The sequence below is a fragment of the Ipomoea nil genome, unplaced genomic scaffold, assembly GCF_001879475.1.
Source record: "Ipomoea nil cultivar Tokyo-kokei standard unplaced genomic scaffold, Asagao_1.1 scaffold1043, whole genome shotgun sequence".
In the NCBI taxonomy this organism is placed as follows: Eukaryota; Viridiplantae; Streptophyta; class Magnoliopsida; order Solanales; family Convolvulaceae; genus Ipomoea; species Ipomoea nil.
The window spans coordinates 3998399-4012036 of record NW_017617471.1 but is presented as its reverse complement, the minus strand read 5'-3'; the positions used below and the strand labels follow the sequence as shown (position 1 = coordinate 4012036).

The 13638-nt window shown below is 34.2% G+C and overlaps 2 protein-coding genes and 1 long non-coding RNA gene across 3 annotated transcripts; 1 reads left to right on the top strand and 2 right to left on the bottom strand.

Moving 5' to 3' along the window:
- Positions 1 to 6352: 6352 nt before the first annotated feature.
- Positions 6353 to 6649, top strand: LOC109181916. The gene is made up of 2 exons (XR_002054294.1): positions 6353 to 6492; positions 6530 to 6649. It is a non-coding gene; the product is annotated as an uncharacterized LOC109181916 (long non-coding RNA).
- On the bottom strand, positions 6444 to 8535 carry LOC109181914 (thioredoxin-like 1-1, chloroplastic). Its single transcript, XM_019331884.1, has 4 exons — positions 8115 to 8535; positions 7593 to 7769; positions 7339 to 7503; positions 6444 to 7089 (listed from the first exon to the last, which is right to left on the bottom strand). Exons 1-4 carry the CDS (start codon positions 8376 to 8378, stop codon positions 6784 to 6786), a joined length of 912 nt encoding a protein of 303 aa, XP_019187429.1. The 5' UTR covers positions 8379 to 8535; the 3' UTR covers positions 6444 to 6783.
- Positions 8536 to 10360: 1825 nt separating this feature from the next.
- On the bottom strand, positions 10361 to 11991 carry LOC109181915. Its single transcript, XM_019331885.1, has 4 exons — positions 11764 to 11991; positions 11430 to 11552; positions 10784 to 11012; positions 10361 to 10662 (listed from the first exon to the last, which is right to left on the bottom strand). Coding segments are annotated over exons 1-4 (546 nt in total). The 5' UTR covers positions 11956 to 11991; the 3' UTR covers positions 10361 to 10660.
- Positions 11992 to 13638: the final 1647 nt, after the last annotated feature.

The following is a 13638-nucleotide window of genomic DNA, read 5'->3' as shown; positions in this document are numbered from 1 at the left end:
CGATATCATTGTTCTTTTGTTTCTTCTTTCCTTGGTGTCGGTGTGACCTTTGGGTGTGTCATTTTTTGTTCAAATATATCTTATCCATATTTCTCTCTATCCTAAGATCTCCCCACGGCTCTACTCTAACCTAACAGGATAGTGGAGGAGTAAATCACGATAACTCAACAGTCCATTAAATATAAGGACCAGTGTGATGCCAACAAAGAACCTGATTATCACATTTAATGTAACTACCATAGTGTGACCATTAAGACTCGATCATATGTCATTACTCACAACCTGGGACTGTGAGACATGAGAATGTGTGGACCGGATAATTAATAATTGTTTGATGTGTCAACAAACAACAATAGGGAAAATAGTCAAATTGGCCCCCTAAGTCATTCGGATAGTGTAATTAGATCTCCTAAAAAAAACTCTATTCAAATCCCCTAAATCTGTAAAATTATTCCATTGAGTCCAAATCAACCTGTATAGTAGATTATTAATTCTTCTCAAGCTTGACACGTGTCACTTTTAAAATATTTTTTTATTTTTATTCTATAAAAAACTTTGTATTTAAACGTGGAAGAATTAACCTGCTATACAGGTTGATTTAAACTTTTTTTTTTTTGAATGTTACTGGCCCTATTACAGGTTGATTTAAACTTAATTGAACAATTTTACAGATTTAAAAAATCTTAATATAGCCGTTTTACTTAGGAGATTTAATTGCTATCCGAATAATTTAAGGGATCAATTTGATATTTTTCCAACAACAATATTGTAAACCCAATATGTATTACGGAGTACTATTATTTATAATGAGAGAGTAAAAGCTTGTACCACATGCCTCAATTTCATTGTATCAAGTGAATTGAAATTAGAATATTTAATAAAGTTCCACTAACACTATGGTTATTTAGTGCGTCTGAAAGTTGATGCGCTTGCGCGCTCTTGTGACATTGAATGAGAGCATTATATTATCGCTTGTACCTTGTGTCGATAAAGTGTTACAACATTAAAATATTTATTAAAAAATTTCAAACACCAATAGTTATTTAAAGTTTAGCATGCAGAAATTCTGCTGAAACGCCCACTTTTAAAACATTGAATGAGAGTATTACAACTATCATGTCAAGTGCATTAAAATTAAAATTATAGTAATATTTACTAAAAGTTCCCTAATGTTCAAACTTCAAAGTGTTGACAAGCAAAAATCCTGCGAAAAGGCCCGATCTTGAAACATTGAATGAGAGTTATAGCTTGTATGTTTCTTCATGTCAACTACAATCAAATTACAAAATTGACTAAACATCCCCAACCACCAATGGTTATTCAAAGTCGATGCAGAAATTTTGTTGAAACGCTCGCTCTTAAAACATTGAATGAGAGCGTTACAGTATGTATATTTCGTCTTGAGAGCGTTACAGTGTGTATATTTCGTCATGTCAAGTGCACCAAAATTAAAATATTTACTAAAATCTCCCCTAAGGCTGAACACATCCCTGCAAATCTCACATTAGCATTGTGACATGACAAGAGAGAGAAAATCATTTTTTATTTATTTTATGCTTATGTGTATTCACAATGGAGATAGAGTTTGCTAAATTAGCAATAGGAGAGAGAATTTGCAAATGAGAAAAAGCATGTAAAACTATTGAAAAGGATGGCCACTGCACAACTTTTGATTTCTTTTCTATTTTTATTATTATATTTATAATATAATATGAAAGTGAGATCAATTTTTAAAAGCAATAGAGATTTGCAGGGATGTAAAATAAATAGTAAAGAATTTGCAAAATTATGATATGAAAGTGAGACCCATTTTAGAGTAATTTCAGCCTAACACCAACGATTATATATTCAAAGTGTCCGCAAGAAATTTTTTTGCCAAAACATCCGCTCTTGAAACACTAAATGAGAGTGTTACAACTTTAACATATAATTTTCGTCATGCTAAGTGCATCAAACACTAATGTTGTTAAATGTATCAACAATCATAAATTCAGTCGATTAAAGTACATATTTTTGAGACATTAAATTATTTTATATATATATATATATATATCACTCTAATTACAATCATGTTGAGTATACTCTACTATACATTACAAGATTAGAATATTTACTCGTAAACATTGAATCCATCTCAACGGGAACACAAAGAAGTATGAATATATATATATATATATATATATATATATATATATATATATATATATATATATATTTTTTTTTTTTTGTGTAAGCAAAACATTTAATAATAAATATTGATTATGAAGATAAGGAGTGAAGAGTGAAGACAACCCTCAGCTTGCTATAACTACACTTTTCCGTTTTTGGGTGGTTCTGCATTTAATTAGTAGTGATGCCCCCATGCAAACCACATATATACATTGGGCAATTTGGCGGTGGATTTGATTTTAACCTGAAAACATTAAACATGCATGCATGTACCTATGATTGATCATATGTGGTTGCATGGAGCTGTGCCCAATTAAAGATCATGCACCAGTTAATGGATCACAATAATTAGGTAGGTGGATGACAATTACTAGTTCCCACTTCACACATATAATCAATCATTATTATGCTTTGGAATCCTGAATCATATTTCACATTAGTGGATTTTGTTCAGTTTTTGAGGTAAATATTAACGATATTACGAAGAGAGAAAATTTGGAGATGTCTTACAAGGGGTGATTTTTTGTAAGACTCGCATGAGAGAGAAAATGAAGAAGAGATCAGAGACTCAGTTTTTGCACATTTCGCGCACAGACACTGTCCAATCGAGCGCTTGCCGTGCACGCGCCGGCTAAGATGTTAAGAGGTTTTTTTTTTTTTTTTTTTTTTTTTTCTACAATGCGTCAAATTTTTTTTTTTAAATTCCTTTTTCTCTCCATCCTCTCTATCCTAATTGGCACCTTAAAAACCATTACTATTAAGGATGCCCTAAGATAATCGTCTTTAATATATATGTTTATGTTTAATATATTGTAAGTCCATTTTTACTGTATTACAAGTTCGTTTTTAATATAAAAAATAAAAATAAAAAAAAAAAAACAAAATAAGCTTTGTGTCTAACGCACAAAACAAGCCTGTTCAGTGCGTCAAGGTGGCTGCCATCGAGTGGCCAGTGGCCAGCTTGAAATTTGTTATTTACTTTTTTTTTTTTTCTCTCCATTATACAACTCACACAAGCCTAACCAAAAAAAAAAAAAAAACAACTTGAAATTTCACCACTAACGTTACTCTATGTTTGTTTGGGGAGAAATTGAGGATTTATGGGCCTAGACATTGGATTGATAAAAATCTTAGCCCTTGGCCAAGTCCAAAATTGAGGACGGGGACATGGTTGTTCCCCGCCCCGAACCCAACCCCAACACCGACCTTGAATTCCCGATATATATATATATATATATATATATATATATATATATATATATATATATATATATATATATATATATATATATATATATATATAGGTTCTGGTGCGGTTAGAGTGTCTAGGTGCGGTTGTGCGGTTTAATCTGGACCATTCATCTCGCTTAAATTAACGTTCAGAATTGTCAAAATTTAAAAAAAAAAAAATACGGTGGCAATTTTGTAATTTTTGCATGTAGGTCAAAATTAAGGTGAACGGATCTGTGATTAATGTGCGTGAGGTTTGTGCTTAATGTGCGTGAGGTTGTGCTTAATGTGTGTGGGGTTTGTACTTAATGCGAGTGAGGTTGTGCTTAATGTCAATAGTTGTTGAAACTTAAAATATGTGAGTTAATATTTAAAGTGCGTGGGGTTTGTGCTTAATGTGCGTGAGGCTATGCTTAATGTGTGTGAGGTTTGTACTTAATGTGCGTGAGGTTGTGCATACGCTATCATTTGTGTAGACGCTGTGTAGGCGCTATCTTCTTCCCGACACGCGTTTTTTTTTTTTTTTTAAATTTTTATTGATTTGAGCCGTTGATCTAAATTTGATCAACAGCTCAAATCTAACCGCACAACCGCACGGGAAGCTATACCCGCACCTGAACCCTTCCCTATATATATATATATATATATATATATATATATATATATATATATATATATATATATATATATATATATATATATATATATATATATAAGTTTTGGTGCGGTTGTGCGATTTAATCTGGGCCATTCATCTCGCTTAAATCAATGTCTAGGATTATTAAAATTTTTTAAAAAATGCGGTGGTAATTTTGTAAATTTTGCATTTAGGTCAAAATTAAGGTGAGCGGTTCTGTGATTAATGTGCGTGAGTTTTGTATATAAGATGCGTGAGTCTTGTGCGTAAGGTGCGTGAATTTTGTGCTTAATGTGAGTAGTTGTTAAAACTTAAAGTGTGGGCTTTTGTATTTAAGTTACGTGAGATTTGTTCTTAATGTGAGTGGAGTTTGTGCTCAATGTGCGTAGGGTTTGTGCTTAATGTGTGTGATGTTAGCGATTAATGTCAGTAGTTGTTGAAACTTAAGGTCTGTGAGTTAATACTTAAAGTGCGTGAGTTTTGTGCTTAATGTGCATGGGTTTTTGTTCTTTTTTATTTTTAAAGTCATTATGTATGGATATTTGGTACTTTTGTTAGGGATTAAGATTTGAATAATTTGAATCTTTTAAATATTTTAACTAGCTTGGTTGGCGTGAGTGGTTGTGCACTCTTACCCCTTAATTAAAAGAGGTTAGAAGTTTGAACCCCCTCTCGTATGGAAAAATCAATCTAGCCAGCAGCCCTTTAATTGGACTATAATTTTTTAACTTTATATTCATAATTACTGAACGATATGTTCATAATATTTGAACTTCATATTTATAATTATAGATTCATAATTTTTGAACTCTATATCACAATTATGAACAGTTTTGGAACCGTGTCCACATTGCAAGGTGGACACGGTTCCACAGCATAATTTGCCGCTTAAAAGTGCCTCCTACAATTAGGGTCTGCTCAAGACTTCTCGTTGTCTGAACATTTGTACAAGTTGTATTTTAAGATGATTGGATGTTATGCTAATTGTATATTTAAAGTTATAAATTAATTATATAATTTAAATAAAATATTATTTTATAATGTACTAAAATTTAAGAAGTGTATAAAGTAAAAAATAAAAAAATGGTGCAGGAAATCTCCATCGAGGAACGGAGCAGATGGGCGAATGAGGGATAAATTCGAGAGCGGAATGAAAATGTTGGGTAATGAGGTGAAAAACCTAAAAATATAGGTTAATACTTGGAAAGTAAAATGTAGATAATTTGGTTAGTGGTTAGTACGAGTTGCTACCCAACAACCATTTACATGCGAGAAAAATCATTTATGTTATATAATTCATTAAATTTTAAAAGAGCTCTAGTATAAATAGTAGGGTAAATCCACTTGCAAAACCAATATGGGACAAAAGCTTCACTTTTACCCTTCATTTTTCCAACTCAAATGGGTATATTTTGAGAATCAATATCTCATTCACACATTATCCGTTTTGAGCGTACAATATATCAATCTCTTCGTCTCACTACGAAGAACCCGAATCCACTTTGATCCAACTCATATCGAAAGTGTACCCCAATAATAATTATACCACAAAATAACTACTCAAAATGTCATTTTATGCCAATTTATGTTATTTTTTCCAACAGAAAACAGTATTCTCCTCACGTTGCCATCCCTATTCCCTACTCACATTCCAGCGCATAGGCTGCTTTTATTCCGGACTGCACACGTTAAGGACAGATGGGCGGCCATTAACGAGATTTCTCCGTATTAAACACTCAAACTAATGTATGACTGACCTTTCGAAAAAGACATTAGCACCATATAAGGCGGACCGCCATAATACGTTACCCGTTAAACCAGGCTCTGTCTTCACGAAACTCCCTCAAAATCAGGCTTCTTCCACTCACTTTGTATTGTAACCTAACGTAAATTTATGGGCATTTGCATTGCGGATAAGAAGCAATGCTATCAAGTGGGTAAAGTCAGTTCCATCTCATCTAGTAGATCTATATAAAAGGTAATTCTTATCAAACTGATCGGACAATTAATTTAGTAATATAAAATTTTAAATTTACCTAATTTATTTTGTAATTTTGTCAGTTATAATTACAAAGCAGATTTCACCTAATACATATATCTAGGTAACTCATCATATTTTCATATATAATTTGTTTTTCTTGTGATTTTTTATCAATTATGTTAATTATCTAACTGTAATTCTTTATCAGCTATGATCACAAAACAAATTCCACCTAATGTGCACATTCAAGTAAAACATGTCTTTCACTAAATCAAAAATTATCTAGATCAATAGTAAAATCTGCAAATGTAATTTGTTTTAATCTCATAAAAGTAATAAAATCAAAAACTTTATGAATCAAAACATAACCTAAATTGAATCTGGTTTCAGTATGTCTTGGGCTCAATCACAAATTCCAGCTAAAAGTGAAGACTGAATATAATTTGAGTATTACTCAATAGTTCATACAAGCTATGTATACCCTATGATATAACATACTCCGCATAAGGGAGGAATACATAGAAACTACAAATAGCATCTCACATATGGGCAAATCTCCGTTCAAAATGGAGAAAGCCAGGAGGGGGTAGAAACCGCATTCTTGCCCTCATATTGGGATATCAAAACACCCAGCAGCATATCTCCTACAAGGCTACAACATATACACACCACAAGGGGAACACCAAACTACAATATGTAATTTACACAGGAAAACAAGGACTGTACATGGCCAAGTCACGCTGTAGTGTCTTCCTCTTCTTGTCGTTTAACGGGGGGAAGGGGAAACCATGGCTTTGTCCCCGGAGTCTTGATTGACCTTTTGTGATGTAGCTAGCGGAATAGGAAGGGGCAGCGGGAGCTGGTATTCTGAGTTAGGGTTAGATGATGATTTCCCTATAGTGATCTCTTCTCGTGAGGGAGCAAGCAAGGGTTCTCCTTTAGGTGTGTATTCGAAGGAGAGATCCCTGTTGCTTGCGAGTGCAAGTAGTTCTTTCTCCTCGAGGCCTTTTGGAGGCCCCAGGCTGCAACGATCTGTGCCATACTTGGCCAGCGCGTCTTTGAATTTCTTGATCTGTTTCATTGAATCATCACCATTGTTACAAAATTTGCAAATAGTGATAAGAACCTTGACAAAAGAAGTATCTCCCAACATAAACACGCCAACTAATGGCCAGAAACATCATAAACTGATCAGATATCTAACACACACAGCTAATTTTCAGACATCAATTCAAAGGGATCTATAGATTGTGACTTCACCACCCAATGTATCTCATAGATTTCTAAGACAGTATAAAACGAGACAACAAAAGAAACTAACCGTGGCATTGGTGCAGCTGAAGCTACAAACACGACCTTCAGCTCCTTTGTAAAATCGGAAAAAGGGAAGAACATGTACATTAAGACTATAACACATGGATTTGTGCTCCTCATAGTTGACCTGCAGAAACTGTACATCTGGGTTCATTTCTGCCAATTGGCATATCTGCAGATAAAGACAGTCAGAGTGTAAAACACATCAGCTTGTCACACATTTCTGGATCAAATCAAACTGTAAAAAACATCATCCAGTACCTTGGGATGGAGGGCTTTGCAGCCACCACAACCAGGAGAGAAGAAATCAACCACCACTAATTTATCACCAGCGTTCAAAAGGGAGTCCACAAGATCTTGAGCGCCAGTCACCTCCTTCATGTTGGGTTGAAGCCCCTTCTCCCACCATTTTGGAGCTTTCCTCAGTCCAATACTCATCTGCATATAAACATCATGAATCATAAAGGTACTCTAATAGTCTAATCTGCTGCTAGGTCATCTCAATCAAGTTATTAACAATACAAATTTCCATAATCAACTGTATATGATAATCGACACCAAACGTAATTATTTCCTGCCCAAAAACCCTCGTTTACCACAAATAATTACAAAAAAAAAAAAAAAAAAAAAAAAAAAAAAAAAAAAAAACACGGATTTTTAGTATTTTACCATCGAATTGAAGTAACTTAATTCAAAAGTCAGAAAAATACAAATTAAGAGTACTTTGCAACTGAAATATAATAACCAGTAAAATCGAAGCATTTATATCCAAATTATGTATACCGGCGCACTAGAAGGTATTGCTTGGCGGCTTCCGACGCCGGTTGTGTCTCGTTCACGCCTGAGGGAAACTCCACCGCCACAAAAATCGGTGCTCGGCAGGTTGCGATTAGTACACCGAAGATTCAGAGCAGAGAAGAAATTCTCGGATCTATTTGGAAAAGCACAAACCCTGTGCTGTGTATGATGATGATGAATCGCCGATTTGCAATCAACACTCGACGGCGAAAAGACAACGCCGGCGGTCTTGCTCAGCACGTCAGCCATTGATAGACTTCTTCCTAGCTTATCTGGATTCCGAAAAACCGGTCAGAAAATCCGAAAATTGAACAGATAGATAGAGATTAGAGAGAGAAAGAGGGGATGGCTTCAGGTTCGTCTTTCCTTTTCTATTTTTTCTCCCTTTTTAGATAGATGAATAGGGAAAACAATTCGTCAAAAGACAACTGCAATTTCGTATTTTTGTTTTTTTTTTTTAATTAAAAAAAAAAAGGCAAAAAGTTTTCTAGAAGCCGCGCTGTCCTTATAACTTTAAATACTTTTTTTTTTTTTTATCAAATTTTTATGATCCGACATGTTTGAATTTAGAAAAAACTCAAAAAAGGCCAAATAAGTTTTCTAATGGATCAATAGTGCAATTGATCATTTAATATTTTAAAATTATTTTCGTGTAATTTGTAATGCCTTTTTATTTATTTTTTAAAATTTAATTTTTTTTTAAATTACGCTAAGTCACTACCAATACTAAGTAATCTCTGCATCAAAATAATAACGCATGTGTAATTTTAGTCAACACCAAATCTATAATAACTTAATGAATAAAATTACATTGTCAGCATAAAAAATTCAATTGGTCACATGAATGAAGTTTGGGGACAATAAATACAGTATCTCTACTAGAGAAGAATATATGGAGTTAGAGTTAATGTCAGATTAAATATTTTGGGTGGGGTTATTTCAGTAAATAGTTCTCTTGCAAAATACAAAATAATGTCAGAATTTAAAGAAAAAGAACCCTGTGGCGCGCCAGACTTCCCTGTTTACTTTTTTTTTTTTTTTAATTCAATTTTTTTATTTATTTTTTCTCTCCCCTCACACCTTCTATTTCCTAATTACTTTTACATTTTGCTTATAATATCTCCAATTGATAATGTTGCTCTTAATCAGCTTTTGACCATTTTTCTTTGAATTTACGTTTACATTCAATAATTGTTATAGACTATAGGAGATAAAATTGGATTCAAATGCCATAGTCAAGTCCTTACAAATGAAGGAGAAGTCTTAACACTTTTTTGGGACTTTGAGATTGAAAGTATGATAGGCTCTTAAAATAAGTGAATAATTTAAAGAATTTATTTATTTTAAAAAATATAATGTGAATAATGTTTGCCATTAAATATTTAATTATATAAAATATTCATGCCTCAAAAAAATAAAATCCGTATTACATTTTTATAAAATGATAGATACCACACAGCTGGATGAAGAGCAATATCTAACGGTTCTACCCGACAGTTTGTTGAGAAATGGAAATCACTGAATCAATGCCACGTCGTGTGAAAGCGATGTTTAGGTAGCCGAATATATCCATTTATCCGGATGTTGATAAATGGGAAAGATAAAATCATAAAATGGATAAAATTGGATTTTTTTGTTTTTGAATTTTTATGGTAGTCGAGGGTGCACGTGAATGGCAACGGGAGAGACCACGTTGTTACCTCGGAGTACACAATCTTTGGTAATAAATATGTTTTGGATGTTACTGACTGCGGGCTGGGCTTGGCTGTTTTGTTGGGCTTTTGATATATGAAAAAAAAATGTTTAAATAGTCATGCAGACATATAGAAAGAATTCAAGAAACCCATGACAACATGCAGCAATTGTTAGGCTAGGGGTATCAAAGTGGCCAAAGCCTGCTGATCAATTTTAAACCACCCAATAGTGAGTGGATTAAGGTGTTAAAATTTTGGCCCATGAAAATGCGGGCCTCACGAGTTAGCCTGAGCAGACCGTGGGCTTTTAAAGAAATATTCAAAAATAATATATTGTTTATTATTACATTATGGTCCAATAACACTAAGTTGTTCCCTTATAGGAGAGATTATAGATTCGAGCCCCAGTGAAGGGGCAGTATCGACTCTTTGTGCTTTTCATTTGGCTGAGAAAGTAATTATGAACAGATACTACATTGTGGTAGAGTTAATAGTATTCGAAAAAAAATTTGACTAATAGGTAAGCATGACGGAAACAAGAACTGAAGAACATATTATTCTTTATTCATGCATGACGTACATAACAACAGAAGATCAGAGGTGGCCTCCTTTTAGGGTTTTACATACACACATTACAAAAATACAGGATGGAATACTGTCTCCATTTATTACAGTGATATACATATACGGTGACATGAGCTCAAACTACACAGGCTATAGCGCTAACAACTCAAGCTTAGCCATAACACCGTCATATTTCACACACACAAAGCATACAATTAGATAAGCACAAAACACAAAACCTGAAAGCATCACCTCCTCCCTCACTAGCCCAGATCCTGCATCACAGCATATATAAATGGTTAAAATAGAAGCATTATATTAGTAATGGGGGAGAGGAGAATAGTAAAGGAACCAAATTCTTCTTCCATTCAAGGAGGCCGGAGATGAAAGACTTACAATAGGGCACAATCTTCCAGCGCTGGTTGTCGCCCTTTGTCCACTCCCAGTTAACAACGGTAGTCCCATCATGGACACCACCGTGATCTTTGTCACCATGGAAGGCATCAAAGTTCAGGCTAATGTTGTTCGCCATCCTTAGCGCTTTATAGTTCTCACCCGTGTCCTTGCTCTCAGTCCATAAGATGGATTCATCAAGATGATTAGCCTTGTACTCAGTCAGCCTAACCTGAAAACAATTTTCACTAATGTTACTTCGCCTATATTGCTCCCCAATCCCCATTAGCTGTGTTTTAGGTTTTTATCTTCGATCTGATGGAATATATGCCAGCCCATCATCAAGTGACCAAGCTCATACCTCTAATATTATAGTTTGATTTAAAAGTATTATTATAATTTTTCATCAAAAATATCACATTTTTCTCATAAGTAACAATCAATCAATTGGCATTTGGCAGAAACCATACTTATTCCTTCACTACCCTGAGGTATAGTGATATAGTCCCTCAAATTTTAACCCAACTAAAGGCACATAACTTTGTTACTGGCAGATAGATTCAGAAACATTATTTCTATGTAGCATACTAAGATTAAGAAAGACACAGCTAGCAGAACAATTATAATTCATAAAGAAAACTAAGCATACCGGGTGGGTGTTTCCAGTTGCATGCTTGATGGCTTGCCCTGTAGCTTTATTCACCAGAGCAAAGCTGGGTAACCCCTCAGCATCCTTAACTCTTGTGCTGAATTCCTCTTCTTTGTACCAGTGCTGAAAATTCCCAAATTACAAATTTATTTAGAATTTCAATCGATCAAAGCTAACCGATCGATCATTTTTTCCTGAATTTTGATTTTCGATTTCAATACGTCAAGGAATGAAACTTCTTTCATATCTATCGCTTAGTATATATTTAGTTTTACTTCAAAATTAAATTTGTGAAGTTAACCTAGAAATGGGGAAAAGAGTCAAAAGAGCGTACTTGATGTTGATCGGAGGGATTAGCACGGGCGAGAATGACCTCGCCGTTGCGAATGGAGAGGCAGTGGTTAGTCTCGGCGCGGCAATAAACCTTATAAGTAGGCTTATTGCTGCTCCCATGGTGGTGAGAAGCTGTGTGGGATTCGTGGGACACGTGGTGGACGTTTCCGGTTCCGTGATGGGGCGACGCCATCTGAGCTTTCAACGGTGAGCGGTTAACGGAGTTTGAACTGTGGAGTGAGGAATGAGACTATGAGAGATGAAAGCGGGGTTTTATAGTGTGAATACGAGACTTCGAGTCGTCGAGTCTAAGAATAGATCCTAAGATTTCGTGACTACGTGGGCATGTGTTATAAACACGATTCCTCAGTGTGAATCACGAGTCTAATAAAAAAATATGGACCCAATCGGACAGGTATCAGCCGTTGAGAAACTAAAATACTACTCCGTATTTTATGATTTGACCTCTTATATAAAAAATATCACTATATATATCATCTGAGCACAGTGTGCTTAATATAATATTCATTCACCTTTAAGTAAGACCTATACAATATTATCATAATTATAATTTATCACTAATATCTCTATTTCTATATTTCTATATAATCTAAATATCTCTAAACTTTAAGGACACAATATATCAAGACTTAATCAATTGATACGGTGGAATGATCAATCAAAATAAATTTATGACTGACAAGTTAGAGTAGCCTAAAGTTAGGATTAATGCACTTAACAGGATTTGTTGAACAAGTTAATTAACGACTTCTTTCCATCAATTAAAATGTGCCATGTCGAACCGACTTAACATTAGCCATCATATTAGTTGCTTGGACACCAAATACCTGAGCAGACTCTAACTGTAGGAGTCACCTTTAAAGCATGTACCAATGTATCTATTACAATTTACTAATCAATGTCTAAGCTGAAAAAAAAATTAGTAAGTACAATGTATGTATTATACTTCACTAATCAGATGCATAGTGTTGACTCAATAGTTCCAAACCTGTTTGATCTTCATATTCTTGCTCCTCCTTCTGTATTATCAGCCCTACACTTCACTAATCATATGCATAGTGTTGACTCAATAGTTTCAACTTGTTTTATCTTATGTTCTTACTCATCCTTCTGTATTATCAGCCCTAATTTTTTTTATTATCATTCATTAGTTTGGTCCTTTCTAACATAGTGGAAGTGTCCTCGTTTCTTATCAGCTCTTTCCTTTTTAAAATGATGGAGAATAGTTTTTCCGGTTCCCCAATTATTTTGACTTTGCGGTTTTGTTCGGCTATAAATGAAGCAACGAAAGCGCTTTTTAGTTCGGGCCTCGGTTGCTCCATAGCATGCATACTAGTACAATGCCTGCAAATTTGCAAATTAGGAAACAGTACCAATTACATTGACTACAACCATGAACTAACTATTAAGACGTTGATAAACCATATCATTACTAACCTTGCAAGACTAGCAAACACCTCGTTAGCTAAAGGCAGCTTGTCAGCCGATTTTATATATGGTTCTGCCAAAAGATGTTTCACCACCTGTTACCAGCAGAGTGAGAAGTTACTTAAATTATAGTATAAACAAGTAGAGAACTTATGTTAATATGTGCCTTTGTCCAAGGTTTGGAGTCCAATCATTTTGAAGAGCATTTTTAACAATAATACCATTGTTTGTGATGTCTGGATGCAAAATGTGGGTCATTAAAAAACCTAAGAAAACAATGCAACATGATAATATGTCAAAATAATTAAATAATGAAACTAGAAAATTATTACTCCGTATAATTTAACTTCGAGAGAACCTTCAGGCGGTGAATCTGGAAAATTCTCAGATAATATCAATTTTATTCGGGATGTGTCATTTTCGTATG